Source organism: Porites lutea, chromosome 4 (assembly GCF_958299795.1).
Source record: "Porites lutea chromosome 4, jaPorLute2.1, whole genome shotgun sequence".
NCBI lineage: Eukaryota > Metazoa > Cnidaria > Anthozoa > Scleractinia > Poritidae > Porites > Porites lutea.
Window position 1 is genome coordinate 17,738,281 of NC_133204.1, and position 27,500 is coordinate 17,765,780.

A 27,500-nucleotide genomic window follows, 5' to 3' on the forward strand; every position below is an offset into this window, starting at 1 on the left:
ATTGACAAAGCAAATTGGGTATGGGGCTGGAGCGTAGCCAATTATAACCATACCTCAAACATAAAAAACGTAAGCAGAAACAGCTGACTTGCTTGAGTTCCACACAACAATTTATTCACCTCCTCCCGTAAAAAACTAGTGAAATAAATGTTCTAGTTGTTTTTCATATTTTGTATCATTTGCATCATCATCATTATTAATTGACTGTTTTGTTGTTGCTGTTGTTGCTGCAGTTCAGTTTGCTGTTGCAGCTGCCTCTGCATTGATTGCTGCATGGCGCTAAAAGCCTCGACCATGTGAGCCTGCTGCTGTCTCATACTTCTCTGTTCCATTAGTTGTTCTTCCTGTAATTTCTTCTTTATCTGTAATTCCTCTTTCTTCACTGCCATTTCCTTGTCTGACTTCTCTTGTCTGACTTCTCTATCTCAATGTTCATTGAAATATACATTTAACATTATACCCTTTTTGCTCATCTTTCATGAAAAAAAAAAAGAGCTGAAAGGAATGGAAATATCCAGAACCGAAAAGGGGTAGCTAGGGCTGAACAAGGTCAGCTAATGATCATCTCAGAGTCCCTTGTGTGAGTCATTTGCAAATTTCATGAAAATACTAGAAGACAGAGTTCGAAATAAAAACAGTAATATTAACTAACAGCAAAACTTTAATACCTTTTTTTTTATGTGTCCACTTTGGCATACCATGGGGATGTCCTTTACATATATAAAGAAAAGAACTTGAATGAAAAGTCAGCCAGAATATAATAACTAATTGTCATTAATTTAGTATTTAATTTTATGTGGCTAAATTTAGGAAAGGGTAACCTCAAGACAATGCTAGCGGGTCACTGGTTGAGCCCCAGGTAGACAGGTTTGTGCAGGGTGGCTGCTCCGTCTGCACAGGCTGGCATGTGATTGCATATCTAAGCTATGCTTTGCTTTGCTGATCTTTGCAGATAACTGCTATTTACCTTCAAGGCACACGCACTCAAGCTAATCTTGTCAATAAGTACACTTATAAAGAGAATGAAGCATACCTAGGAAAAACTGCGAAAACATTTGGAGAAAGAAACGGCCCTCATCAGATGGTGGGTGCTCTTTGGAGCCATCCCCAAGAAATTCAAAAGCTTTCCCCGGTGTGGCATAAGGGAAAATTGAATTTCCCTCGGCATGTTTGCAGTGGTATAAAACTACTACATCATAATCGCAGCCCTCATGCAAACAATCAGCCTATAATGCAAAGTTTATATTAATAATAAAGTTTTTATATCAATTACTACCAATAATGAACAAAAAATGCAAACCTAAGTGATAACTGAAAATACCAATGATTGATAAAAGCAAACATTCATACATACAAACATACTTATATTCTGGGTAGACTGTATTTCATAGAGCGCTCAATTCATCTAATTGAAGAGCACACATGCATACATACATAGCCTTTATAAAAGTGTCTAATTGTTGTAGTGCCTCTTGGCACTAACTGGGGCCACAACAATAATTTTATTTTGTTCTTGCCACTAGTATATTTTGGCTTACTTCACAGAGGGTTTTTGTTTACAAAAACAACAACTATGTAAATAATATGGGTGCTTCTCGTGTGTCATAGACATTTCTCCTAGGGAAACATCCCCGGTGACAATTCGAACTAGGAGAAATGGCTGTATTCGCAGGCCTCTTATTTTCTAAAATCTATAAAGCATTTTGTAACCTTGGCTAAAGAAGAGAAGTAAGCATTCAGGATCCTCTTTGAAAAAAAAATAGGTGTCTTATCACTGAAATGTTATTGCAATGTAAGGGTACATAGATTTTGTATAAGGAATAAGTTTAAATACCACCACATACTCTCAGCTAAAATGTATTTTTTTTTCCTTCAGAAAATGAGAACCTTTTTAACAACCTACAATGTAAGTGCTCATTACCTTTTATGTAAGAACCTTTTTTGGCTAACGTAATTGGGAAAATACAGGTTATTACTTGCTGGTTTTTAGTGTATCTCTACAATGTAAATACCTACTCTGTATTCAAGTTTCTCCCTCCCGTGTGTGGGGGAAATCACTCCTCGCTTCTTCACCCTCTCCCAGTCCTTCTTTTTCTTTTAAAACGTATAGTCACATTCCCTGTTCCTGCACTTCTTCACAGCTACAGGGCAATCTTCATCACAAGCTGGGCAGCGCTTTTCCAAAAAAAATATCGGAATATGATGAAATGAAAAAGAAGAAAATAGCAAGTGCAATAACAACTAAAAGAATTACAGAAATTACACATATTACTTGCAAACCTCATTCAATTGATTTATTGATATTTAATGCTTTTTTACACATAAATGAAAGGAAAAAACATTACATTACGTGAAAAATACATGCAACTAAAAATAATCTTTAGAAGCCATGAACACATATAGGTGAGACTTCCTCTTTACATTGTTTTTTTATTAATGACTTATATACTCATATAAATAAAGAACAACATATAATATTAAAGTAGTTTACAAGTGTATAGAAAATACAAAGAAAAAGTTAATTGTCAGTCTGATAACTAGTAATAAATTACAGACGATATATTGTGTATTCTGTAAACTTATTAAATTTGATTACCGGTAAGTAAACGTTTACAGTGATTTTACTTGACCTGTGAAAGAGATAGTTACAACTAGTGAACAATAGCAACAGAAAAACAAAAGAAGACAATGCAATTAGTGCATAAGAGTGCTCAGTATTGTACTACCTATTTCACGAGTCAAGTAAAATAACTCTAAAGGTTCTTATGTTGTTTGATCTAATTATTGAGTGAGGTAAAGAGTTCTAAAATTTCGGTCCTTGGTATAAGATTGTAAATTTTTTTTATGTTTGTTCTGCAGGTATGTGGACGATATGACTTGGCATACACCTAATTGCAATAAGGTTGTCATAGAAAAAAGCAAAAAGCAAAAAGTTAAATAGGAATTAATTAGCATGTAATTATCATAGCTAGCAACATTCACAACACACACGCTTACAGCTGAATATTAATCACGTAATATGAGAGAAATCATTTGCATCAGTTTCTTACTGTCATTCTCATGCAATTCAAGGCTGAATCATCTACCGAATTTCAAACGTGCTCGAATTACAAAGCATATCGGATAACTACCAAAGAAATAATGGCTTCATTTTTTTTCAATAAATATAGCCTGGGGTAAATTCCAGGAACTCAACGCGTGTTTTACATTAGTGCTAAATAGAAAAGCCAGGCTGCGTATTGTTTGCAGTGCACAACACAATCTGATCACAATTTTCAAGCAACAAATCAGGGGCGTAGGCAGGACTTTTCATTGTGGAGAGGGTGAGGGGGTCCTCCGCCAGTTCCTCACCTGAGCCACAAACCAAGCTTCGTTTGTCAGGACATAATAGATTGGCAACTGAACGTGCGCGGACAACTGAGACATAACATTGCTCGCGTCAATTTACCTTTTTCTTTCTCGAATTGTGCGACTTCTTTTGATGGAGAATATTGGGTCTAAAATGACTATGGCGCCTGTCTATCTTACAGCGCGGAATTACAGAATCATCTCTTGCTATTGTGAATGAATTCTTAAATAGTTGTTAAATACTGAATTAAAATACGTAAATGTAAATCACATGGCTAATTTATTCCTATTTGGCTTTTTTGCTTTTTGTTTTTTTTTTTCTATAAAAACGTTATTGCAATTAGGAGTATCTAGTACAATAATCCTTGACTTTCAGTTTGAAATAAACTTTGAAAGGAGAGAGGAAACCAAGTTTTTGAAAAATGTTTTTTGTTTTTTTATTTATTTATTTATTTATTTATTTTTTGGGTTTACTGGGGGCCGTGTAATCTGCAGCACAGATTGTTTGAACAATTCTTTTCTGTAACAAGTAGATTATATTGATAATGTTTGTAGGATATGTAGAACTCCATATAATGTTGCAGTAGTAAACCTTTATTTAACTAGGGTAATCCCTTCAGAATACTTAAAAGTATATCTGTTATCAATAGGAGCCCTAAATTAAGACTAATAAAAAAGTTCAAAATAAATAATAAGAAACTAAGTAACTATAAGTTAATAATAGTACAGTATAACAATTAAAACTAATTCTTATTTACTAAATAATTATTATACACAACTGAGCCATTATAATAAAAACTTTTCTTGGCGGTCTCAGTTCTTACTGCAGGAACGTATATAAAATTGCTTCTTCTTGTTTCTCTTGAAATAAAAATATGCAATATGTGAGATATGGATAGACTAAAAAAAAACACAAAACCAAAAGAAACAAGTTTTTAGTTACATAGGACCTTGCTTTAGACAACATTCCTCTTGTTTTTGAAATTTTTGTGCAGACAAATCTCGCTGTTAACAAAAGAGTTAACCACATGCACTTAGAAAAAAATAAATAAATAAAAATAGACCGAAAAGATGTCAAGAATAGAGGATGCCCACCACTTTCAATAAGGCCATCCCCCTTTTTTTTTTCATTTAGCGTCGAATGCGTTTACTGATATTGGGTTGATCGGTCAGATAGAGAAAAAAAAATCACAAGAATTCTTGGAGGCCCTGATGTTAAAGGTTAACATTCACATATTTGGATTGACAAAATGCACAATATACTGTAAAAAATGCTCCTGTTTTTGTTCCTGTTCTTCTCTATGCTGTTACTATGCTCATTTTACAGACCAAAAGAATTATTGCAAATGAAAAATGGTTTAACTACATCGACTCGTTACCTTTTTTTTTTTTTGAAAATGCCAAAAATTTGGGTCGGTCGGACGACGCTAAACAGAGAAAAAAAAATGGGTGGCCTAAGCGTCATGATAAAAAACATTAATGAATAACAAATAATATCAATTGATGCAGTTTGAATATCAGGTAAATGACTGACTCCTATATATTGTGACTACCATATTTTGCTATTGTTGTGGCAGGCTAACCCAATACGTAGAGCACCTGACTACAAAGAAGGTTGCAGACTAGATTGTCATGGCTGGAAAAGTACTTGGGGTCTTACAATAACTGAGAATTGAGGGTACTGCCTTTGCCCTGCAAATGGCTAGACCTTCATGTGGTTTGTATGACCACTGCAAGGAAAAATAGTGGTCCTGTCTCTAGTAGAAACAAAAATGCTGTCCTTAATTAACACTTTCCTGTTAAATACATTGACAAGCAAATAAAGTGCCTTTATCTTGCCACCGTAGTTGTTAGTAAAATGGCAATCCACTGTAAAACCTTTAAAATTTGGTGACCTGTATGTGGCCAACTCGGGAAAAGCTACATGATGAAAGCTCAGTATGACAGCAAGTTAGTAGCTGTTATCTTGAATAAGTAAAATCCTCAAGTGGCATCTTGAAAAGGTTACATTGCTCCAAGGAAAGCTGCAGCAGATCAACAAGAATGCAAGTTAATTTAGAGTAACGTGATAAAAGAGGTATTTAAAAAGCATTAACGCCACAGCACTACAGATATCCGTAGAGGTAATTTGAATTTTTGTACATATTCTAGAAAAAGACTACTTTATTTATTGATAAGGTGAACTATGCATCAACATCAGTGTGAAATCAAAAATTAGTAATCAAATAGATAGCAAAGAATTGCAATAATCACTAACTATAATTGCTTAAATGCCGAAGGAAAAAACTATGCTAATAGCATGCTGATTGAAATTTGAATGCGGCCTCCTTTGGAGTTGTCAGCCTTTGAGTTACAGATCATTGATTATCTGTTGTCTCTCTCCATGTCCACATTCTAATCAGTAATGATCATAAACAACCTTTAATCCGAGAAACAGTTAAAGCAAATGTCAATGGATGGCCACCCCAACTTCGTTTGTAGCGTACATTAGTTACTACCCCTGGATCTCCAAAAGTGAGTCTAGCTGCAGTGCACGGTGTGGCCATGCAATGCTTTAATTATGAGATAAGCATACGAGCGAAGCAAGGGTTTGCTTCCAGTATTATCGAACGATTATTAAGCTTACCTTGCGAGTTTTGGATGAAGAAACAGACTTCCCTGGAAAGCAACCAGATAGAAAGTTACTTCTAAGTGACTTGTAAGTGACTGTTAATTTTGACCGGTAGCGGCTTGATTGCAGTTTCGCGAGGACTGGCGCAGTTTTCCCCTCGGCTAGCAAAACGACCTACTTTAAGCATCGTTTGCGGTTTCATCTATAAACCATGACCCACTGTACAAAAATTTTAATATAACTGAACAATTTTCAAAAACCTTTTGGAGCAGAATCAGCTTGTGTAACTGTTACAGGGGTTTCTGAGGGATCCGCCATTTTGAATGAATCATCAATAGCAAATTATAATACTATTAGGCGAGGAGACCTGGGTAATAGCAGCAATCCTTATTGCTAAAATGATCAATACGATCATTTCTGACACATTTGACAAATGCTTGTATTGATCATTCTCGGTAGGAGGATATGTTGTCTAACAAGAGGTCGACTTCATCCCCAGTCCTCTCGTAGCCACAGGGATAACTCGATTTAGTTTCCACATCTATCACGCGTTTATCAAACACCAACCCATACTGTTTATCGCGCAGAACGACTTGGATTTGTTTCTTTTGTAAATCCCTTTGGAAATGATAGGGGTTGACAATGTTCAAATTTCGGCGAGAGTCCTGAGGCGAGTCTAATTCCGAGACAATATTGTATTTCATGGTGTTGAAATTGAGGATGGCCGACCCGCGGACGTTCAAGGCGAAACCGCGTACCTTGCAAAAGACTTTTCCTCCACGGGTCTGGTACCCATAATTCTTTGCACCCCCAGAAACGAACTTGGTAATGACGTCCCCATCCAATTCATCCGTCATATTGCCCAAAAAATCCCCGATGGCAATGCTGCGTTGGCCAGGACGCCACTTGTACATGACACTGTCGGTATCAGTAGAGGACTTGCTGTTGAAGGGTGTCGAGGGACTCGTAGAGTTTCAGCCGAGCATGGCATGTGGTGAAAGCTGCTATGAAGATGTTGGTTTTGGTCCCTTTGACCGTATTCTCTTGGACGCTGGTGTAGACAGCCTCCAAGATGTTGTCAGTACAGAGGCGGAGAGTGCTGATATCGAGAGTGGCATCGGAGATGAGACTGAACAAATGGGCAGGGTCCTTGACGGTGACGGTGGTGGGTTTGTTGACACGCTCGCCGAATTTGCCCCAGATCCTGTTCAGCATCAGCTTGGCGTTAGCCTTGCGACCGGGATTTTTGGCAATGCTGGCAATAGGGAACTTAAGAACCACGACGACGACCGGAAGTGAGTTACAGTGTACTGCGCAAGCGCGACTAGTAAATTTCGCCGTCGTGGTGTCGTCGACGACGCCAAACAAAGAAGAATCATGTCGTCCTGCAATCCACAAGGTTCGGCAGGTATAAATCCACTGTTTTAAGCGATTTTTGAATTCCTTTGCATTTTCTTATCCTCGTAAATCCAGGTATCGTTCCTTTTTTCTCCTAACAAGCGATGTTGATTGAAAATTCGACTAATGAATTGTTTTTACTTCGAAGAATGACAACAGCTGTGGAGGCCGAGCGAGCGAACTCGTAAGTGATAAATTTACTTGTGCGTATTTAGGTAAGGCAAATCATATATCTTTAATATAGAGGAAATAAACTTTACATGGAAAACAGCTATCTTATCAGAATGTCTCTTTTTCCAAATCTAAACTCTGAAGACACTCGGACTCGGTCGTCTCATTCAGGTTGAATAATCTTTGTATGGAAAGCAGGTGTTTTTCCCCTCGAAAAGGTCAGACACAAAAATTCTTCATCGTCAATGAAATTAGACGTACGGCTAAAAAATTAGATCTTGCATTGTTTTAAAAGACGCCATTGCGAAAAACTTTGTTGCGAACGAACATCACAGTTTTACATTTGTGTTTACATTTAGTGTCGTCGTCGTCGACTACCGACCGACTGCATCTTAAGTTTTCTTTTTCCCGCCGAAACCGACGTTCTCGTTCCAGTCTTTTCCCAGTCAACAGACGTCGTCGTCGTGAACTTCGTTGTGGTTCTTAAGTTCCCTAATATCCAGTCGGATGCCCTCCTGCTCCTGGTAACGAAGAATGTAGTCTTGTTTCTGCTCGACAGTCTGGCACCAGCTTGGCCACCCTGCCGATTCTTGTTTTAACTTTAACCAGGTGTTGACGTAATTGGCGAAAAGACCAGTTCGGCGTTGCCCAGGGGGGAAATGTCAGACTTCGTGGATCTTGACGAGGCTGTATTCCTTTTCCACGGCTTTGACCAGCTCGGGGTTGCACCAGGTCCCGCGTAGCGTGCGATCGGCATTGGAATGCGGACAATAATGGTTGCGACTCAACATCGGTTTGGCCTGCTCTTCCTGGACACAGGTGCGGCAGAGAGGAAAGGTGAGTTTTTGGCCATTGCGCCCGGGTAAGACAGGGTGGAACAAACCAGCAGGGGGAAGAATGTCCACTGTGGTGATACCAAAATACAACCCCAGGGACTGATCGATGGGCTGCGTGATGATTTGCGGATGACCAATGGGGTAAGGGCAGTTCTTGTTCACCCACGGGTAAAGGGAGGTCACATCCACGTAGCGTATTTCCTCGCCCTCCCCAGCCACAGCATGCAGGGCCACCGCACCTGTTCGTCCCCCCAAAAAAGGCCTCACGGGGTTCCAAGGGTGGTACGAGATCGAATGAACGAAGAAACTGGGACACGGCAGGCTCGTTATCTACCAGACGGTCCCACTCACACTCCCACATTTCGATGACGGCATAACCCGATCTGAGCATAGCCATGCGTTTGGAAAGAGTGGCTTGATACAGTTCCTCCACGCTTCTGTCCGGTACAGCATAATGCTTGGCTCGCCTGTTGGGATAGCAGCGGGGACAATGATGATAGAGACAACCATGAAACTCGTAGACAGTATGGGTCAGGGGATCGTACCCGTCTACGAAATAGGAATTGACGATGGTCTGGACGGACTGTTCGCCCCCGTTATTTTTGGGAAACTCGTCGGTCGGATCGCTGATGAGCGTCAAGCGTTGGATGCTGCTCATGATGAGGATGCTCGTCGGAGGGTGCGTGGGGTCCTTTTATAGCCACTGGGCTACTTTCTGTTTACTGCGAGGGACTCGTCCCACCAAGGAATTAAAGGTCAATTGTTTGGGATGAAAACACACTTGCTGGGCAATGTTGCATCAGGGTCAGGCAGCGTTTTTTGTTTGGCGGGTTTCTTCTTGCGCATGGGCGGATGATAACTGGCACGTCGGCGTTGTTTCTTTTGGGCCGTTGTGTAAGAACAGAGGGCTTGTTGACCAAAGGCGACCCCCGCCATCCTGTTGACTATCACTCGTCGTTGTTCGGCGGCTTTCTTGTGGATGAATTTCATGATACTCGCATTGTCTGTTGGGGTCGGCATGTAACTGGCCCGCGGTCGGCTGGCTTCGGCCTGGATCTGGTCCAACCACGTGACCCGTTTTTTACGGGGCGTTATTCTTATTCGTACCATGCCTGGGTTGTGCTGAAATCCAACTATCGTACTTGGCTGGCCACCCTTTCCACCGTACCAACACGGGTACATAAGTTTTCTTCTCTCATCAGCAAAGAAGAACTTAGGCTTTTGGCCTTCCCTGGTCTCCAAAAACCCCTTGAGGCCTTTATAAACCCAGTAAAACTGGTCATTTGCAGTTTCTGTGAAAAAAATTATTGATTATCAGATATTATTAGGGATCATTAACTATAAATTTTATAAACAATATTTTTTTATTCCTTTAAGATATTGCCTTTGTCCATTAATCCTTTTCAATAAGCAGTCATATGAGCTGTTTAATGAAAAAAAAAAATGACAGAGCCTCTGCGGGTAGGTTGTAATACCAAAAGAATATAACTCACCTTCATTTTGATTAACTTTTGGGACCTTTTCTCGCTGTCTGATAAGAGAGTTCTATTATTTAATGGTGCAATAGGCCAAGCAAATGGTCAAGGCTATTTTTCTTTCCTCTCTGTCTTTTGCATATTGCAGTGAGACGTCCACAACAGGGAATACAGCTGACGAATCGAAACGAGGTAGAACAACAATGCCTGCCAAAGAGCCCCCGAACAGAAAGAAAACAAACCTTCTCTGAGCATTTTTCCCTCAGTAATGGCTCCGATTCTTCATTGATTTCACTTACAAACGAGCCTGATTTTCTTCGTAAAAAGGCAGTGCCTTAGCGAGAGTTTTTTTGAGAAAAAAACGTTTGTTTTGCAAGATAAACATCGAATGTTTTGAATGGGAAGCTGGGGAAACTTGTCGGGACAGGAACTTTCTCATCTCACGCTTAGAAAAACATGAAGGTAAGCGCTGTTGTAAGAGGTTAGTAAGGGCTTCCATTGCGCCTGTCTAGAGTTATTCTGCTCGCAAAGGGCAGTGGCTAGAATGAAATTATCGTCATTTCTTGTTCGATGAAAATGTAGTTTGATCACTGCTTTTTTAATTTTTAAGCTGGGGAAAGTGGCCATTTGAATGAAAATTACAAAAAACAGGAAAGTAAAACCTTTCTCCCATATTTCCTTCCTGTTCTGCTGCAGTTTTCAATCTCTTGTTGTGTTATCTGCGCATGCTTGCGGCTGTGTTGGCAGCCATGTTATCCGAAATTTCTGGTTATGCAGTGTTTGTCTTGTTACCCCATAGGGAAAATGAAGATTGATGGGAGACGTGGTGTACATCACTAGCCTTGCAATTTGTCAGAGAATGTTGCTTTTGCTCGTGTTCAGTTAGCGTTTTCCAGTTTGTTTGACTAAAGTGCTCTATATAAGTTTTCTTTGTGGCAGTCTTCCACCTCTTAAAATGGTATTCAAGAGCCTTGGACCGCTTTTTTTTATAAATTTTTGTCTACTTCGAAGTGGCTTTTGTGTACCCCTTGGAAAATATCTAAGTACTTTTTCCACCTCTGTTCGTGGTCATACTCCACCTTTCCATTAGCCTTCAGGATGCTAAGTTTAACAGCAACTCGAGCAAATCCACATCCAAAAGAAGTTGGCCATTTAGGGCGCCACGTTGAATAAAATAATCGCTTCGTAAAAAATACCTAACCAGGTGTTTTCCAAAATAACTTACACTTTAAATTTTCCCTGGACGATAAAAAGCTGAGAAGAATTTCAGATAATGACAGTTTCTTTGGAAAGTACATACAAATTACTTTTGAGTAATTGCTGCTTCACAGCGTAAAACAGGGTTCGCACAGGTCATGGAAAGCCTGGAAAGTCTTGGAATATAATTGTCGGTTCTTGAAAGTCATGGAGAATTTAAATATTTGTTTGGTACATTCGTTCCTCAGGTGACAAGGCAAGGACGATGTAGGAGAAAGAGGAGTAATTAAACAGCGCAAACGGCATGCACTTTGGTGGTGAACACCAGAGTTGTGTCTGTTGACCTCTTTAAGGTCCAAAAATACCCTAAAACAAGGAAAGTTTTTAAAATTTTTGAAACTGTCAGCTAAACTTAAGGTCTTGGAAAACTTAAAAAAAGTCATGGAAAGTGATGGAATTTGAAGAGCTCAAAAGAGTACGAACCCTGTAAAAGCATAGGCCCTGAATTTAGTTTATTTTGAACTTACTGCCAAAAAAAAAGCGCCTTTCATAAATTACAGCCCATGAAGGCGCGAAGTGCGGTAAAGCGCTTTGCGCGTTCAAAATGACAAGAATAAGGAGGCATAACAAGTCAATATCTTCTATAAAGAAGCATTTAATCCCTACCTTTTAACATAGACAAAACGTGAAAATAGCAGGCTGTGTTAAAACTTTATTGGTATTATGAGTTTTGCTAAAGAATTCTTTGGTCCGTTTAGAAAAATTACACTATCGAAAGCATAACATCGTAGGGAAAAACATTCATGGATCGCAGTAAGTTTGGCTCTTTGTCCGCCATTTTTATTTTGTTAAGGAACCAAGCCTTTAGTAAGTCGTATGTTTATATTTTATCGGGAAAAAAGCCTAGATAAATCAGTTTGATTTGTCAAGTTGCCAAGCACAGATCGATAGTTTAAGTCACCTAGTTTTTAAATGTCATTAAATTTTTTACGTCTCAAAGAAAGAGTGTGCCCATTTCACAGTCGTACAAAAGGATTGGGCTCACAAGAGAAGTGATACTGATTTCGTCTCTACAGAGTATATTGTGACATGAACTTTGTCCAGAGTACAATGCATGTTCAAATGAAAAATTTAAACTGTGGGAAACAGGAAGATTATTTCTTTGAGATATTACCTGTTGAATGCGAAGTGAGCCACATGCGCTTATCACTGCGGGCTTTTAGGCGCTTCGGATATCAAAGATGGAATTTCTTATCAATGCCACAAAGGTCGTTGACAACACATTCCCAATTTAGCACAATAAACTGGAAAATGTTTACGAGTGGAGGTAACGACTGAACGTGGAAATAACTCACAGCCTATTGTGGATTCTATCCGGTCAATCGGTTACTGAGACAACAGATTTCGAGGTATTTTGATTTAAAACTTACTGTACTTTATTTAGAATTGCAAACGAATACAATTTTGGTGCGCGATGACCGAACGGCCGCGGTCGTCGCTTTTTCTTGCGGACAAATAAAACTTTTGAAGGCATTTGTTTAGCTCTTGCAGGGAGGTTTCTTCAAAAGGATTTGTGAATTAATTTTGTAATTTAAAATCATTCTGTAAAAACTAAATATTATTTAATTTAGTTTTGAGCTTATTCATGAGTAAGTCAACTAAGAGAAGACTTCAGCTTAATTTTGCATTTGTAAATAAAAAACGTTTTCACTGGTTTAATCGATAAATTCAAGTCTAACTGAAAAGACAAAGCTTTACCTGTTAAAACTTCCTAACCGAACTTCGTCACCTTCTTCACCTATTTTGGGAACAGCTTGCTTGATTAGTTGTGAAATTTCTTTGTTTGTTACGACCGCACAGCGGAGGAACTGGAGGTGAATCAGTGAATAGTGGAGGATATTCACTGACTGAGTAGCCAATCAGATTGCGCGAAAAACACTATACACTGTTTTAGTATATACTAAAGCCAAATGTCTAACCCAGTAAAACGTCAATCAAAACACCTGCTCTTGTCAACTGAATGTTATCCAAATTAACGTTTTTTCCTTTTATTATTTTAATGTAGTAAACATAGTTTATGCAATTAGCATAAGCCCCAACTGAATTTGTGCATGAAACGAAAAATCATTAAAGCCTTGTTTCACCAATAAAGTTTTCATCTTGGCTGTTTTCACTAACGCAGCACCTTTGTCGAATTTTTAGAAAGTGTTTGAACGTAACTCGGTATCTGGGAATTCTCCATGCATACAAAAAAGGATTTACTCCGGAATTGGCATACAGTAAGGCGATAGTCAATGTATGTACCAACATTAACCGAGAGAAAATGCATGGTGCGCAAAAATAAAACAAACACTGCACTAAGAACCACGGTACGAAACAGACAAGAAACGCACAGATCACGATTGCAATGCCCTTATATAGTTTCGTCTCTCGTTTTTGAATCAGTATTTGCCGATTTTCCGTCAAGTAATCTTGTGTTGTTGTAGTCTTGGAGTGCTTGCGAAAGGCAAATACAATAACCAAGTTTAAAAGGAAGATGCTTATAACAATACAGAAACTTTGTACATTAAAGATTGTTCCCATAATGATGTATCCTTTCTCCCACAAACCAAATGCACATCCAAAAAGTATGAAATACGCCCAACATGTAATACTTGCGATGCAAACTCGTCTATTTGTTACTTTAACTCGATACTGCAAAGGAGTCACTGAAGCAAAAACCCTGTCTACAGTGAGAAGCAACACGTGTCCTGCACTAACATCTATTAAGACGGCCAAAGAATTCAACGCTGGAAGTGTCAGATTTTGCTGTTGTGAAATGGCCCAACCCCAGTATACCATCAATGGACAAACCACTAAACCGACCAGAAGATCGGCAATTGCCATCGATACAATGATATGATTAGAAGGCGAAGACCTGAGTTTCTTCAGAGGATCTATCCAAACTGATAAAATGACCAATAGATTTCCAAAAATGATTATAGGACACATGACCATCGAAGGAATAGCAATAGTCATAGATATGGCCTTTGAATTTCCTACTCTCTGCCACGCGCTCGCTAAATCTTCGCTGGTCATATTGCCTGTGATCGCAGCCATTTTAAGACGAAAAGCTTCACTTTCTGTTCTCTTTAAAATCAGCGAGTGCTTTTTTCTCAGAATACCAAGGCTGTTAGTTGGGTGAGATGTTTGATTTCGTGACAAATCCCCAACTTCCCTTGGGATTGACTTTGGGCCGTGAGCGACTTCTCTCGACGTAATAAGGTCACAAAACAAAGGAAGTTCATTCAACAATCCAATCAAGTAATGCCAGAGCCATTAAATCCTCCTACTGGGTCCTAACATGTTTCATAATAAAATTTCAGCTGGGTATTGTTGAAGATTGGAAAAAGGAAGTAACTTGTCACTTTTAACAAAATGTTATGATTCGTATGCTGTCCAAACATACCTGAAAGCTTTTAAACTCCTCTTAAATCGAAATCAAAATCACATTTTTTTTAATTTGCTTAAGTGGAAATCTCTGTAGCTTAAATTGGTTATAAAGTCCTCAAAACCGTTTACGTCTTCTTAACAGTCATATCCTTGAAATATATGTTGTGGTTCAATTTCATCTTCGGTTTAAATTTTCTTTTGTTTTGTTTTGTTTTTGGGTATGGTGATGTAGGATAACGAGTTTGAAACAAAAGAAAATAAACTTTAAACCAAGGATAAAATTGAACCCCAACATATTCATTTAGTTCATCAGTCAAGGCGATTATTATTCACTCAAAATATTTCCCCGTTTCTGATTGGCTAAAACCACACGCATAATTCACGATAACCAGCTACTGTTGACCAAATTTGGCGAGAATTTTTACGCCAAATTTAGGCCATTTCCGAGTGTCCTGTTAGAAAATCAGAATGCTGATTGACGAAACCGCTAATTCACTATAACGAACACACATAAAGTATCAAGGTTCATGTGATTACAGCATGAAAAACTCGACAATTTTAGGTCTGTTTTCGCTTCATCGCTTTCCTGAAATCAGTAGGAGAACAACGAAGTTATTTCCCACTTTCACAGTGCACATGTACAGTTTCACCTAAGGTTAATTACGGAAAGATATTCTCTGCAACAAAATACATGAGTCAGCGATATATTTATCACGCTTTACAAACTGGGACGTCGTTCTTAAAAAGATTCAGAACTATAACTTCGCTGCATTATTGGCCAAGTCTCTAATCTTTGTGAGAAAAGCTGAGTAAACACTGAAACGCTGTTGAACTCTTTTAAAATCTATGAAGCTCTTTAATGCGGAATGCTCGTTGTTTTAATACTTTTACTAAAATCCTTATTTATCAAGAAAAAACATTTTTACATCATTTTAATTATTTCGCCGGTTAGGTACTATAACACTCCGTTCTTAACAAATCTAATTACATCTTCCTTCCTTTTGTAGCTGGCTTTCCCTAGAAGTCAGAAAAGAACAAAAGATAACGCTTCCACGCAAATCTTAAGGTGGCTCGATACAGTTTTTCAGGGTCAATACCTCCCAAGTTTGAGCATAAACTACGTCGCCATAAACAAAGTTTTGGAAAAATTGCCATCACAGTTGTATTAGATAAAGATGAAAATTTGTTATGATCAGGGTTGCAACGGCATCGGAGTTGTCATAGCAACGAAATGACGCTATTAGCTATTTTACTTGCAGCAGGGTATCTCGGCACTAGGAACTGTTCTTCGAAAATCATTCACGGGAGCTTTTTCCTCCAATAGCAGCCTCGATGTTCGTGAAGTTTAAGCGAAATCTGTAAGAGCGTTATCGAGATATTTTGGGATAAAGTTTTTATTGTTAGAAACGCAGTAAAAAATGGACAATATTGTTGTTTGGCCGTTATCTGTAGAAAATGAGGCGCTTTCGATATGCAATTTCACCTCATAGTAGTTTCAATCTTTTTAAAAGCGTGTGTGAAAGATCATGGGAGATAGCTCCAGCCGATTGCTAGAAAGAAGGGTGTGATTAGTATGTATCGAAGCGCTCTTGTTAGCGGTTTTGTAAACATCTTGGTCTACTTTAACAAATTAGCGAATAATTTTTAAACCGCTCGATGGATTTTTTTTTAAATTTAAGATTCTTGAGATTAACTTTCCTTTTATATGACCTTTTAGTTTCAAGATTATTGATATGTTGTAAGGCAGTGAAATAAGGGCTACGATTTGTTACTTTTTTATCGGAAGTTTCGTCATTACAAGTGAAAGCCTCTAATTATTCAAGGCATTGTCTCCAAGTTTCATTTTCACGTGAACAGTAGTAACTAACAATGCAGTTGAAATATGCAAAAATGTTAGCTATTGTTGTGCACGAAAATATGAAACTTGGACACAATACCCTGAATAATGAGAGGCGCACACTTGTAAACACAAAATTTCTGCCAAAATATTGGCGAATTGTAGCCCTTATTTTACTGCCTTACAATATATCAATAATCTTGAAACTAAAAGGTCATATAAAAGGAAGGTTAATCTCAAGAATCTTAAATTTTTAAAAAAATCTATCGAGCGGTTTAAAAATTATTCGCTAATTTGTTAAAGTAGATGTCGACAGTAAGGAGTAGAACGTGTCGCGCACTAACATCCACTAAGACGGAAAAAGCTTTGAGCACTGGAAATGTCAGATTTTTGCTCTTGAAAATGGCCCAGCCCCAGTACACCATTAACGGACACACCACTAAACCGACCAGAAGATCGGCAATTGCCATCAATGCGATGATGTGATTAGATGGCAAAGACTTGAGTTTCTTCAGAGGATCTTTCCAAACTGATAAAACGACCAGTAAGTTTCCACAAACGATAACTGGAGACAGGACCATCGAAGGAATAAAAATAGTCATTGATATGGTCTTTGAATTCGCCCCAGTCAGCCACACGTCACGTAAAACTTTGTCGCTTGTAATATTGAAGAAATCGGTATTGTCTGTGATTGCAGCCGTTTTAAGTTACTGGTAAGATCTAAAATTTCAGTTTTTCTGTTCTGGTCAAGTCCATATACTAAGGCTGTAGGTTGGGTGGTATATATTCGAATCGTGTCAAATTAAAATGCTACAGTGTTAACTTCGAGTGAGCGATGTCTTACGACGTCATAGTCATTAAACAAAGAAACCTCCCTCAACCATCCAAGCAAGTTATGGCAGACCTTTTCAATCACTCTAGTTTTCGTGATCAGTTTACAGCTGATCTTATTTCTTGAATCAAGAGAAGAACTACGAAGAAAGTTACTTGTCATTTGAACAATAGAAAGTTTTAATGATTCATGTGTTGTCGAAATAGAAACTATTTGGTAGTCATGTCTCTTGTTTAAATTCTCTTGTAATTTGTGCACGTTCACGTCTTTTGTTAATGCGCCTTTGGATTTTGTTATTTTGAAATAACCTTTCGGTGACCTGAACGAGCAATAACCGCTGGGGTAGACTTCAGTTCTTCCTTGAGGCTGATAACTCCATGATCGTTATTCTGCGCGATTTTACCGGCCGCATGAATTTTAAATAGATTTCTATCTCGTTCTGTTTGAAGTTAATATTATTTTTTTGGACCTGATATGTTTACATGTATATTTTACCGTGGAGTCAAAGACCAAGACTTTATTGCAAAATTATTAGGTTAAAGATAACAGTGTGAATATTCTGCGCGTGTGTTTGCTTGTGTTTTAGCAGTAGATTTTTGACAATATTTTTACCTGATAAGTTTAGAACGACTCAACTCGTTTTTAGGGCGCATAACACACGCAATAGCATGCCAAATGATAGGCCATTTCCGAGTGTCCTGTAGGGAAATCTGAATGCTGACTGACTTTACCCGTAATCCACTGCTGCGAACACACATAAAGTATCAAGGTTCGCATGATTACAGCAAGAAAAACTCGACAATTTTAAATCTGTTTTCGCTTCAGCGTTTTCCTAAAATCAATACGAGAAAAACGAAGTTATTTCCCACTTTCACAGTGCACATGTAAAGTTTCTTCGTTAAGGTTAATTACGGAAAGATATTATTTTCTGAAACAAAATACATGTGTCAGCGATTCATTTATCACGTTTTACAGACTTGAATGTCCTTCTTTAAAGAATAAAAAATATTTGTTCGCTGATCATTGGCCAAGTCTCAAATCTTTGTGAGAAAATCTGTGTAAACACTGAAACGCAGTTGAACTCAGGATCTCTTACAGTGCTTTCACGCAGAATCCTTATCATTTTTAATTAATACTTTCACCAGAATCCTTATTTATAGAGAAATACTAAACATTTATGTGAGTGTTATTATTTCGGTAGGTGGGTACTATAACGCTCCGTTCTTATCTAATCTAATTGCATCTTCTGTGTGTAGATGGCTTCTTTGTCGCATTTGTGTAATAAAACGTTTTGCCGGGTTTACATCGGTAAGAGCACCTGGTTGATGGCGACTACCAATAGTTATTAGTCATGAAAGTTGATCTTGGAAGCTTGACATTTGCATATCTGTGGCAGAGCAATATTTAGGAAACAAATCAACTGGGATTCTACACACACTTACTCAGCCTTCTCCTTAAATCATTAAAGTCTTGTTTCACAAACATAGTTTTCGCTTCGGCTGTTTTGACTAAAGCAACACTCTTGCCGTTTTTTCCAAAAGTGTTTAAAGGTTTCTCGGTATCGGGGAAGCCACCATGCGTACAAAAATGGATTTACTCCACAGTTAGCATACAATAAAGCAGCCGTCACTGTATGACCCAACAGCAACAACCATAAATGGCGGCTGCATGAAGTACAAAAGTACAACAAAAACTGCACTATATACCACGGCACAGAGCATATAAGAAACGCAGAGATCACGATTGCGATGGCCTTGTTTCCTTTCCGTTTGAAGCATTATTTCGTTATTTGCCGTCGACTGGTCTTGTGCTGCTGTAGTCTTGCGGTGCTTTCGAAAGGCAAATAAAATGACCAAGTTTAAAACCAAAATGCTTATAAGAATGAAGAGGCTTTGTACAATGAATATTGTTACCAGAATGATGTATCCTTTTTCCCACAAACCAAATGCACATCCAACGAGTATGAAATACGCCCAACATGTAACACTTGCGATGCGAACTCGTTTATTTGTTACTTTAACTCGATACTGCAAAGGGGTCACTGAAGCAAATACCCTGTCTCCAGTGAGAAGTAACACGTGTCCCGAACTAACATCTGTCAAGACAAAAAAGGATTTTAGCACTGACGTTGTCAGTTTTTCCTGCTGAAAAATGGCCCAGCCCCAGTACACCATTAATGGACACACCACTATACCGACCAGAAGATCGGCAATTGCCATCGATACGATGATGCGATTAGAAGGCCAAGATCTAAATGTCTTCAAGGGATCTTTCCAAACTGAAAAACGACTAATGAATTTCCAAGAATGATAATAGGAGACATGACCATCGCAGGAATAGAAAAAGCCATAGATATGGCGTGTGAATTCCCCACATTCAGCCACACATTATTGCCTAAATCTCTGTCGCTTGTCAAATTGGAAAGCTCAGTATTGCCGTTGATCGCAGCCATTTTCAGTCAAGATCTTAACTTTCGGTGTCTATATATTGTTTCTTTTTGTATCTGGTCAATATACCAAGGCTGTCAGTTAGGCAAGATATATTTGAATTCGTGTCAAATTAACATGTAACAGTCTTGACTTTTGGTAAGCGATTTCTAATGGCGTAGCCTTTAAACAAAGAATCCTTCTGAATGTCCATTCAAGTAATGTCAGACTTATCAAATCCATCTTTCTTGTTCAAATACTTTTCGTTTTTAGTTAACAACTGATTACTCCTTACATCTAGAGAAAAATGCAAAAAGAAGAAAGTTGTCACTTTAACAATTAACGAAATTTAATTTATTTTGAAATCCAAACATGAAAAGGAAACCGCGTATGATCTCTGTAAATCTATACTTCAGGGTAGATTTAATTTGCTTTTAGCTTTGTGATTTTGCACGACTTTTAGATGGTTATATCGCCAATAAAGACGGAAATAATTTGGAAACAAACCAGAATTGTTTTTCTGGACTTAATCTTAGCGATAATATGAAGAGTATTGTAGGTTTTTATCCCTTTCAATTTGAAATTATTACTTTTTTACCCTGTATATGTATATTTTACCGAGTGGTAAAGACCACTTCGGCATTTCCTCACGACAAATTTCACCCACTTTCCTGTGATAGTGATTGTTATTAACGGATAAAAGCCAATTCAGGCAAAATGGAAATTACAATAAAGCTGCTTTACACCTGTCCCAACAATTTTTCTTTTTTTTCCTTTGTAGAAGGTGCAGATACTTTGTTCGTTCACTGGCAATGTACTCAGCACAGACCCAGCCCGTGGTATCCATATCTTTGACGATTGCATCTCTATCTTTTTCATTCTCTGGTTCAGGTCAGGGCCGCACTTTTACTGGGACGTTCTTGTTATGCATCTTTCTTTCTACAACTCCCAAGAATTCCTGTCGTGGTGTTTCGTGTTCTGCCCCGAAACACTTGAATGCTGGCACTTGCATCCCAGCATATGCAAAACATCATCATCATCATCTTGCTTAGTTTGAAAATTCTTTCTGCTCAAGCTCAAGCTATACAATTAGGAATTATTTGCTCTGGGTAGCCATTGGAAGAAGTCTTACTGATAGAGTTGATGGCGCAGAAATTCCATTCTTCTTCCTCTGTGGGTACTGAACTAAGATTAAACGTGATGTCGGAGGGGCGTGGCAGGTTATGCTGTGGTAGTGTATGCCATATGCTGTGGTAGTGTATGCCATCTTCGTGTCAAGAACTCTGTGGTATTAAATATTTCCTGAATTGCGATAACATGACAGAATGTCACATTATGTAAGCGTAAAATAAGAGGGGTGCGCCTGTCTGCAGGAGTGCACAATATTTCACAGAGTTCAGCAAGGCTCCACTGGCACTACCTGATACTGGGCCAAGTTGAGGTCTTTCATTAAACCAAGTTGATGAGGGAAAGACGATGCAGGGACCACTAAATGCCCTTCAACTCCTTTCTCAATTGGTTGGTTTCAGCAATCCATCTGTTGGGAGATTTCGACCCTTACACTCTCTAATCAACTCGTCTTAAGCCATGTGTACCTCCATTTCTCTTTTCTTGTCCAGCTGGACCTGCAATGACTTTTCCATCGTTCTTCGCGAGTCTGTTGTGGAGCTATGTGGTCAGGGTACTGTGCTGATGACGTAGTACAACCACAGCTGCTAACGTTTCCACCAATTTGCTCACCACTCTCAACTTCTTGTGCTGGATGGTCGCCAGGGAACAATAGGCAGATGCCAGTGATTGGGACGTTGTGAGAAGAGTCGATCTTAGTGGTGACCTGTTGGATGTCTTCTGTACAACAACTGATCCTCAAGGTGTCTCTGTATCTTGCCAGGAGGTAAATTTGTGACTTTTCCATTAAATCTTGCACATTTCTTCCACCAAGCTTTTCTGGTGTATAGTAAAATGCTGGGTCATAAATAGCAGTTACTGTTAAGTGAATGTGTCCATGACTCATGATACTTGAATGGTTAGACCAGAACATGAGGTGCCGTGTTCGCTCCCAGTGTTTTAGTAAATTTGCCACTTCCTCCCTTGTCATTTCACCATCTGACTCTTCTTTAAAGTCTCCAATTATCTCTGAGGTGCTTTTCCAATTCTTCGTTTGTCATTCCCTGTAATGTTCACCTGAGTGGTCTCCTACCAATCCCATCTCCTCGTGTTCTTGCAGTAGATTCCGCCTTATTTGTTCAAAATAATTTTTTCTGCCACTCACTGAAGTATTCTTTTGTTAGAGAACCATTTGAATCTATTGTTAACTTTTGACAGGACTTTGGTGCTATCACTTCTTCCAAAGAGATATTTCCCATTTGTAATTTTTTGTCTAAGGGTTTCCCTTATGACTACACTTGTACTGGGCACTGGTGTTGTGATCTCCCCTCCAAAGTTTTCTTTTTTTTTTCTTTCTGTGAAGTGGACCAGTTTCAATGGGTCTTGAACAATTCAACATTCACCCCATTTTTTCCTAAGAAATTCTTTCATAACCATGTTTCCCACTTTTGTCTTCGCTAATGCTCCAAACTTCCTTGATCTATGAAATAATGATAAAAAAATTATATTATTAACAACATAACTAGAACTGCATCAATTACGTTCAAAGACAATTGTATGAATTTTTTAACTAAGCTGAAAATATTCGCCTAACTGTAGCAGTTTATACAATAGGGACTTTAAGCAACGAGTACAGAAGGGTCTAGTACGGTGAGCAGACGTAATTTTTTTTCCCGCCACGCGCCAATGCCTCAAGTTCAAGGCACCATGATGTCGCTTTTTAATAAAAAAGTGAATTCGCATTCTTTCAAACTTTTCCCGATTATTACTGATGAGTCGCTTACTTTATCAAATGTAGGCGAACCCATAGAGAAAAAAGTTTGTCTTCGTTTGTTGACGTCCTCAACAAAACGTGAAATTACGTATTTTCACGTCGTAGTCGTGCAGTTATGGCAAAGAAATGTTGATAATACAATGAAATGCACGTGCAAAGTTATTGATTTGCTAATTAAACTTACTGACTGGCCCGTACAACTTGTCCCGAATACGTGGAAGATCATGCCGGGACAGTGTCTAGTACATTAAGTATTTAGTTGTATTTTAGGTGCTTAGAACGCCAAGGTATATTTGAAAAGAATCGTAAGATATGAATGTTTCATCCTTTTTTGGTCATCCTTGGAAATTTCTGAAGGCTTACTTTTCGAGCATGAGCCCCAAATTCGGTGTCAAGCACGACACCCAAGTAAAAAGTGCTGCCAAATACGCAAAATACAGTTCACGGAAAAGAGGATATTTTATAACGGATATCGTCTCACCAAGTGGTGTGAACACAAGCAAGTCCTGAATTTGCTCATGCAACGCACTTTTTTATGAATATAGTTTTTTTAACATTGCCTTGCCATGGGGGGTCACTGCACGATTTCAACTTCTGAGGAGTTCGCCAACATTTTGAAATAATCGCGATAAACAATAAAAGAACGCGAATACACTTTTAAACGTCGTTTCCACCGCTAAAGCCGTCGTGGTACAGTTGTATGTTAAACTCCCTGATTTTGAGGCGTTGACGGGTGGGGAAAAAAATTACTTCTGGTCACCGTACTAGACCCTTCCGTACTCTTTGCTTAAAGTCCCAAGTGTAGGGGTGTGTGTGGGTGTGTGTGCGTGCACTCACCGCTGCACACTTGTGGGGACATTTATATGAAAACACACCAGGAAAGTGGGGTCTGTTCAAATTATTGGGACATTTCCGAGTCCATTTCCGAGTCCCCGCACAAAAAGTCCTCTTAAATAGGTAATTCTTTGAAAGTAGACGCTCATAATGAGGACCCCTGAAGGGTCCCCGTAAGTTGGTCCCTGGACACACATCATGTCGAGCTGCTAACTTTACGTCAGAATTGTTGGTTACTTATTATCTCTCTGTCAGTATGGATTGGCATGCTCCGTAAAATAGTAACATTACCTTATCAGTTCTCAGAGTGACGTTTTAGGATTAATACCACAATTAGTCACCATACGTTATTAGCACTTTCTTCAGAACTTAAAATAGAAGAGACTGTAGTAGACATCACAGAACCAACCTGAGTGTACCTGTGGGGACTCATCTCACTCACCAAAACCCAAGGTGGGGATGACTAATTAATCTTCTGTAATTTAATCAAATACCTTGTGTATTCAGAACTCCACAGTTGCATTTAAGACACATACTCTTTGATGTTCATGATGTACAATCATTGGTTTTTGGAAGTTTGTTTTATATTTTAGGTAAGTGAATTTATATCGTTCTTTATCTCGAGTGGCATCACCTTATACTTCAGGTGCTTCAACTCTTCCCTTTTCTTCTCGAGCTCTTTGCGTATCATATAAGGCCCCTTCTCTAGTAAGCCCTCGCCCTAGCATTCTTGAAAACAGACATACATTTCTTTAAGTGGCAATCCTTGATAGAAGCCAATCCTCTAGAATAAAAATCCCCAGGTGTTCAGGTGTTCTTTGTTTCTATAGAAAGTTTTTCTATGTACTGTTGATTTTAAATAAATATGTTTTTAAATTTCCTTAAGGTTACTGTTACAGCATTGAAACTTTGTATCATGTGTTGAGGCCAATCCTCAACAAGAGAACAATTTTTGTTTTCCCAAGTCCTTTCCATTCCATTTTTGTAATTTATACTCCCAGCATGCTTAGTGAGCGCGTCTCAGTGTCGTCGTGTAGTGAGAAATTGTAACGCGCTAGTCGCCGGGAGTTTTTCATCGTATGGTGAGTCTTAAGAGCTCTTGTATTTCCAAATCCCGTTCCAACGGTGATTAAGTGTTTTTTTTTGTAGGTTTTTACTTGCGAGGTGAAGCTTGTTAGCCTAAGATGAGACTCCAATTCCGATCCTGTTGTGTTGTTAAGAAAATGTGCTGCGTGTGCAACTCTCGATTATTAAAGTTGTGTTTAAGAACCCTTGCGTTGTGAAGGCGCGTTTTTGTCCCCTGGACATCATTCTCTAAATATATTATTATTATTATTATTATTATTATTATTATTATTGTCAATATATCTGACATTGAGATTACATCAGAAAGTGCGCAAGCCAGAATTTAAGTAGTAACTTTTTATCAGTTTGAATTATTTTTAGATATTTTTATTTTTTTATTAACTTTTTGATGCTTTTTATAATTGTTATTAGTAGTTTTTAGATAGTCATTTTACGACAATTCTCTTTCGTACACAAGAAGAATGTACATAGGGTATATATTTTAATATTCATATTCTTGAATCTGTAAATAGTCTATTTTTTTGAATCTATGAATAAAGTTATTTTATTATATTATTATTATTATTATTATTATCATTATTGTTATTATCAAAAACATAAAATCACAAATATTACACCGCTGCTCATAAACAAGTCTCTAATCTTTGTGGAAAAGCTGTGTAAACACTGAAACGCTGTTGAACTCTTTTCAATCTCTGAAGCGCTTTCATGCAGAATGCTCGTTGTTTTAATACTTTTACTAAAATCCTTATTCATCGGGAAAAAAACTTTTACATCATTCTAATTATTTTGCCGGTTGGGCACTATAACACTCCGTTCTTAACAAATCCAATTACACCTTCCTTTATTTTGTAGCTGGCTTTCCCTAGAAGTGAAAAAGAACTAAAGCTAACGCTTCCACGCTAATCACAAGCTGCTTTATACAGTCACTGTTGACAGCAAGGGCGTTATTTATGCTACTACTAATCTAATTTACATCTTCTTGGGGTGTGCCAAACCTTTGCTGGGTCACGTGCATGGAAGTACGCTTTTTTGTTGCTACTGACGATATTTCCAAGTTCTGTTTTCGATGCTTTTCGACCCGTTAATGGCAAGTGACAAGTGCCGAAAGTGACAAGGCTGCTCGCATTAGGAGCTTTACATTTGCAGTTCAGAGATTCTATGCACTCACTCAACCTTGTCCGCTAATCTTCACAACCTTGTTTCACAAGCAAAGTTTTCAACTTGGCTCTTTTTAATGAAACAGTACTCCCTCCGATTTTTCAAAAAGTATTTGAACGTATCTCGGTACCGGGGAAGCCGCCACGCGTACAAAAATGGGTTTACTCCGGAATTGGCAAACAATAACGCAGCAGTCGATGTATAAACTAACATCAACCGCGATAATTGACGGGTACATGGTGCACAAAAATAGAACAAAAACTGCACTATAAACCACGGTACGAAGCATATAAGAAATGCACAGATAACGATTGCAATGGCCTTGGATAGTTTCCTTTCCCTTTGAAGCATCATTTGGCGATTTGCCGTCGACTGGGCTTGTGCTGCTATAGTCTTGCGGTGCTTGCGAAAGGCAAATAGAATGACCAAATTTAAAACCAATATGCCTATAAGAATGCAGAGGCTTTGTAAATTAAAGATTATTCCCAGAATGAGATCTTCTCTTGCCCACAAACCAAATGCACATCCAAAGAGTATGAAATATGCCCAACATGCAATACTTGCGATACAAACTCGTCTGTTTGTTACTTTAACTCGATACTGGAGAGGGGTTACTAAAGCAAATACCCTGTCGACAGTAAGGAGCAGAACGTGTCCCGCACTAACATCCACTAAGACAGAAAAAGCTTTGAGCGCTGGAAATGTCAGATTTTTGTTCTGGAAAATGGCCCAGCCCCAGTACACCATTAACGGACACACCACTAAACCGACCAGAAGATCGGCAATTGCCATCGATGCGATGATGCGATTAGATGGCAAAGACCTTAGTTTCTTCAGAGGATCTTTCCAAACTGATAAAACGACCAGCAAATTTCCACAAACGATAAAAGGAGACATGACCATCGAAGGAATAGAAGTAGTCATTGATATGGTCTTTAAATTCCCCACAGTCAGCCACAGATCACTTGAAAGTTTGTCGCTTGTCACATTGAAGAAACTGGTACTGTCTGTGATTGCAGCCATTTTAAGTTACCGGTAAGACCTTAAATTTCAGTTTTTCTTTTCTTGTCAGATCAATATACCAAGGTAGTATGGTGAGTGATATGAGTCAAATTAAAATGCTACATTGTTGACATCGGGGGAGCCATGTCTTACGACGTCATAGTCTTTAAACAAAGGAACCTCCTTTAACTATTCAATCAAGTTATGGCAGACCCTATTAAATTTCTCTACTTTTTGTGATCAGTTTAGAGCTGATCATATTTCTTAATTTAAGAGAAGGACTACAAAGAAAGTTACTGGTCATTTGAAAAATAAAAAGATTTAGTGATTCATGTGTTGTTCAAATACATGCTATTTAGTAGCCATGTCTCTAGTTTAAATTCTCTTTTAATTTTGTGTGCGTTCACGTCTTTTCGATAATTTTATTCTGTTAATGTGCCTTTGGATTTTCAATAAAGGTTCTTATCATTTGAGGTAACCTTCCGGTGATCTGAGCGAGCAATAATTGCTGGGGTAGACTTCAGGTCTACCTTGAGGCTGATTACTCCATGATCGTTATTTGCGACTTTTTTATCGACCGCATGGATAATAAAGAGATTTTTATCTCGTTCATTTTGAAGTTAATATTACTTTTTTTGGACCGGATTTTTGTAAAGGTATATTGTACCGAGTAGTCAAATGCCAAGACTTTATCGCAAAATTATTAGATTAAAGATAACGGTGTGAATGTCCCGCGAGTGTGTTTGCCTATGTTTTAGCAGTAGATTTCTGACAATTTTTTTACCTGGCAAGTTTAGAATGACGCAACTCGTTGTTAGGACGCATAAAACACCGCAGCACGCTAAATTTAGGCCATTTCCGAGTGCCCTGTAAGAAAATCTGAATGCTCATTGACTTTAACCATAATTCATTATAACGAACACAGATGAAGTATCAAGGTTCAAATGATCACAGCACGAAAAACTCGACATTT

General features: G+C 38.4%; 2 protein-coding genes, 1 long non-coding RNA gene and 1 pseudogene across 3 annotated transcripts; 1 reads left to right on the top strand and 3 right to left on the bottom strand.

Annotated features, from left to right (window-relative positions):
- The window catches only part of LOC140932737 (uncharacterized), a 1,865-nt pseudogene extending 1,768 nt beyond the window's left edge, over positions 1-97 (top strand).
- A 5,143-nt stretch (positions 98-5,240) lies between these two features.
- LOC140932738 (uncharacterized) lies at positions 5,241-6,426 on the bottom strand. The gene is made up of 3 exons (XR_012164989.1): positions 6,220-6,426; positions 5,975-6,006; positions 5,241-5,372 (listed from the first exon to the last, which is right to left on the bottom strand). It is a non-coding gene; the product is annotated as an uncharacterized lncRNA (long non-coding RNA).
- A 6,685-nt stretch (positions 6,427-13,111) lies between these two features.
- LOC140935545 (adenosine receptor A2a-like) lies at positions 13,112-14,147 on the bottom strand. Its single transcript, XM_073385104.1, has one exon. The coding sequence runs from the start codon at positions 14,133-14,135 to the stop codon at positions 13,164-13,166; it is 972 nt and encodes a 323-aa protein (XP_073241205.1). The 5' UTR covers positions 14,136-14,147; the 3' UTR covers positions 13,112-13,163.
- Positions 14,148-25,555: 11,408 nt separating this feature from the next.
- LOC140934325 (adenosine receptor A2a-like) lies at positions 25,556-26,548 on the bottom strand. Its single transcript, XM_073383969.1, has one exon. The coding sequence runs from the start codon at positions 26,546-26,548 to the stop codon at positions 25,556-25,558; it is 993 nt and encodes a 330-aa protein (XP_073240070.1).
- Between the last annotated feature and the right edge of the window lie 952 nt (positions 26,549-27,500).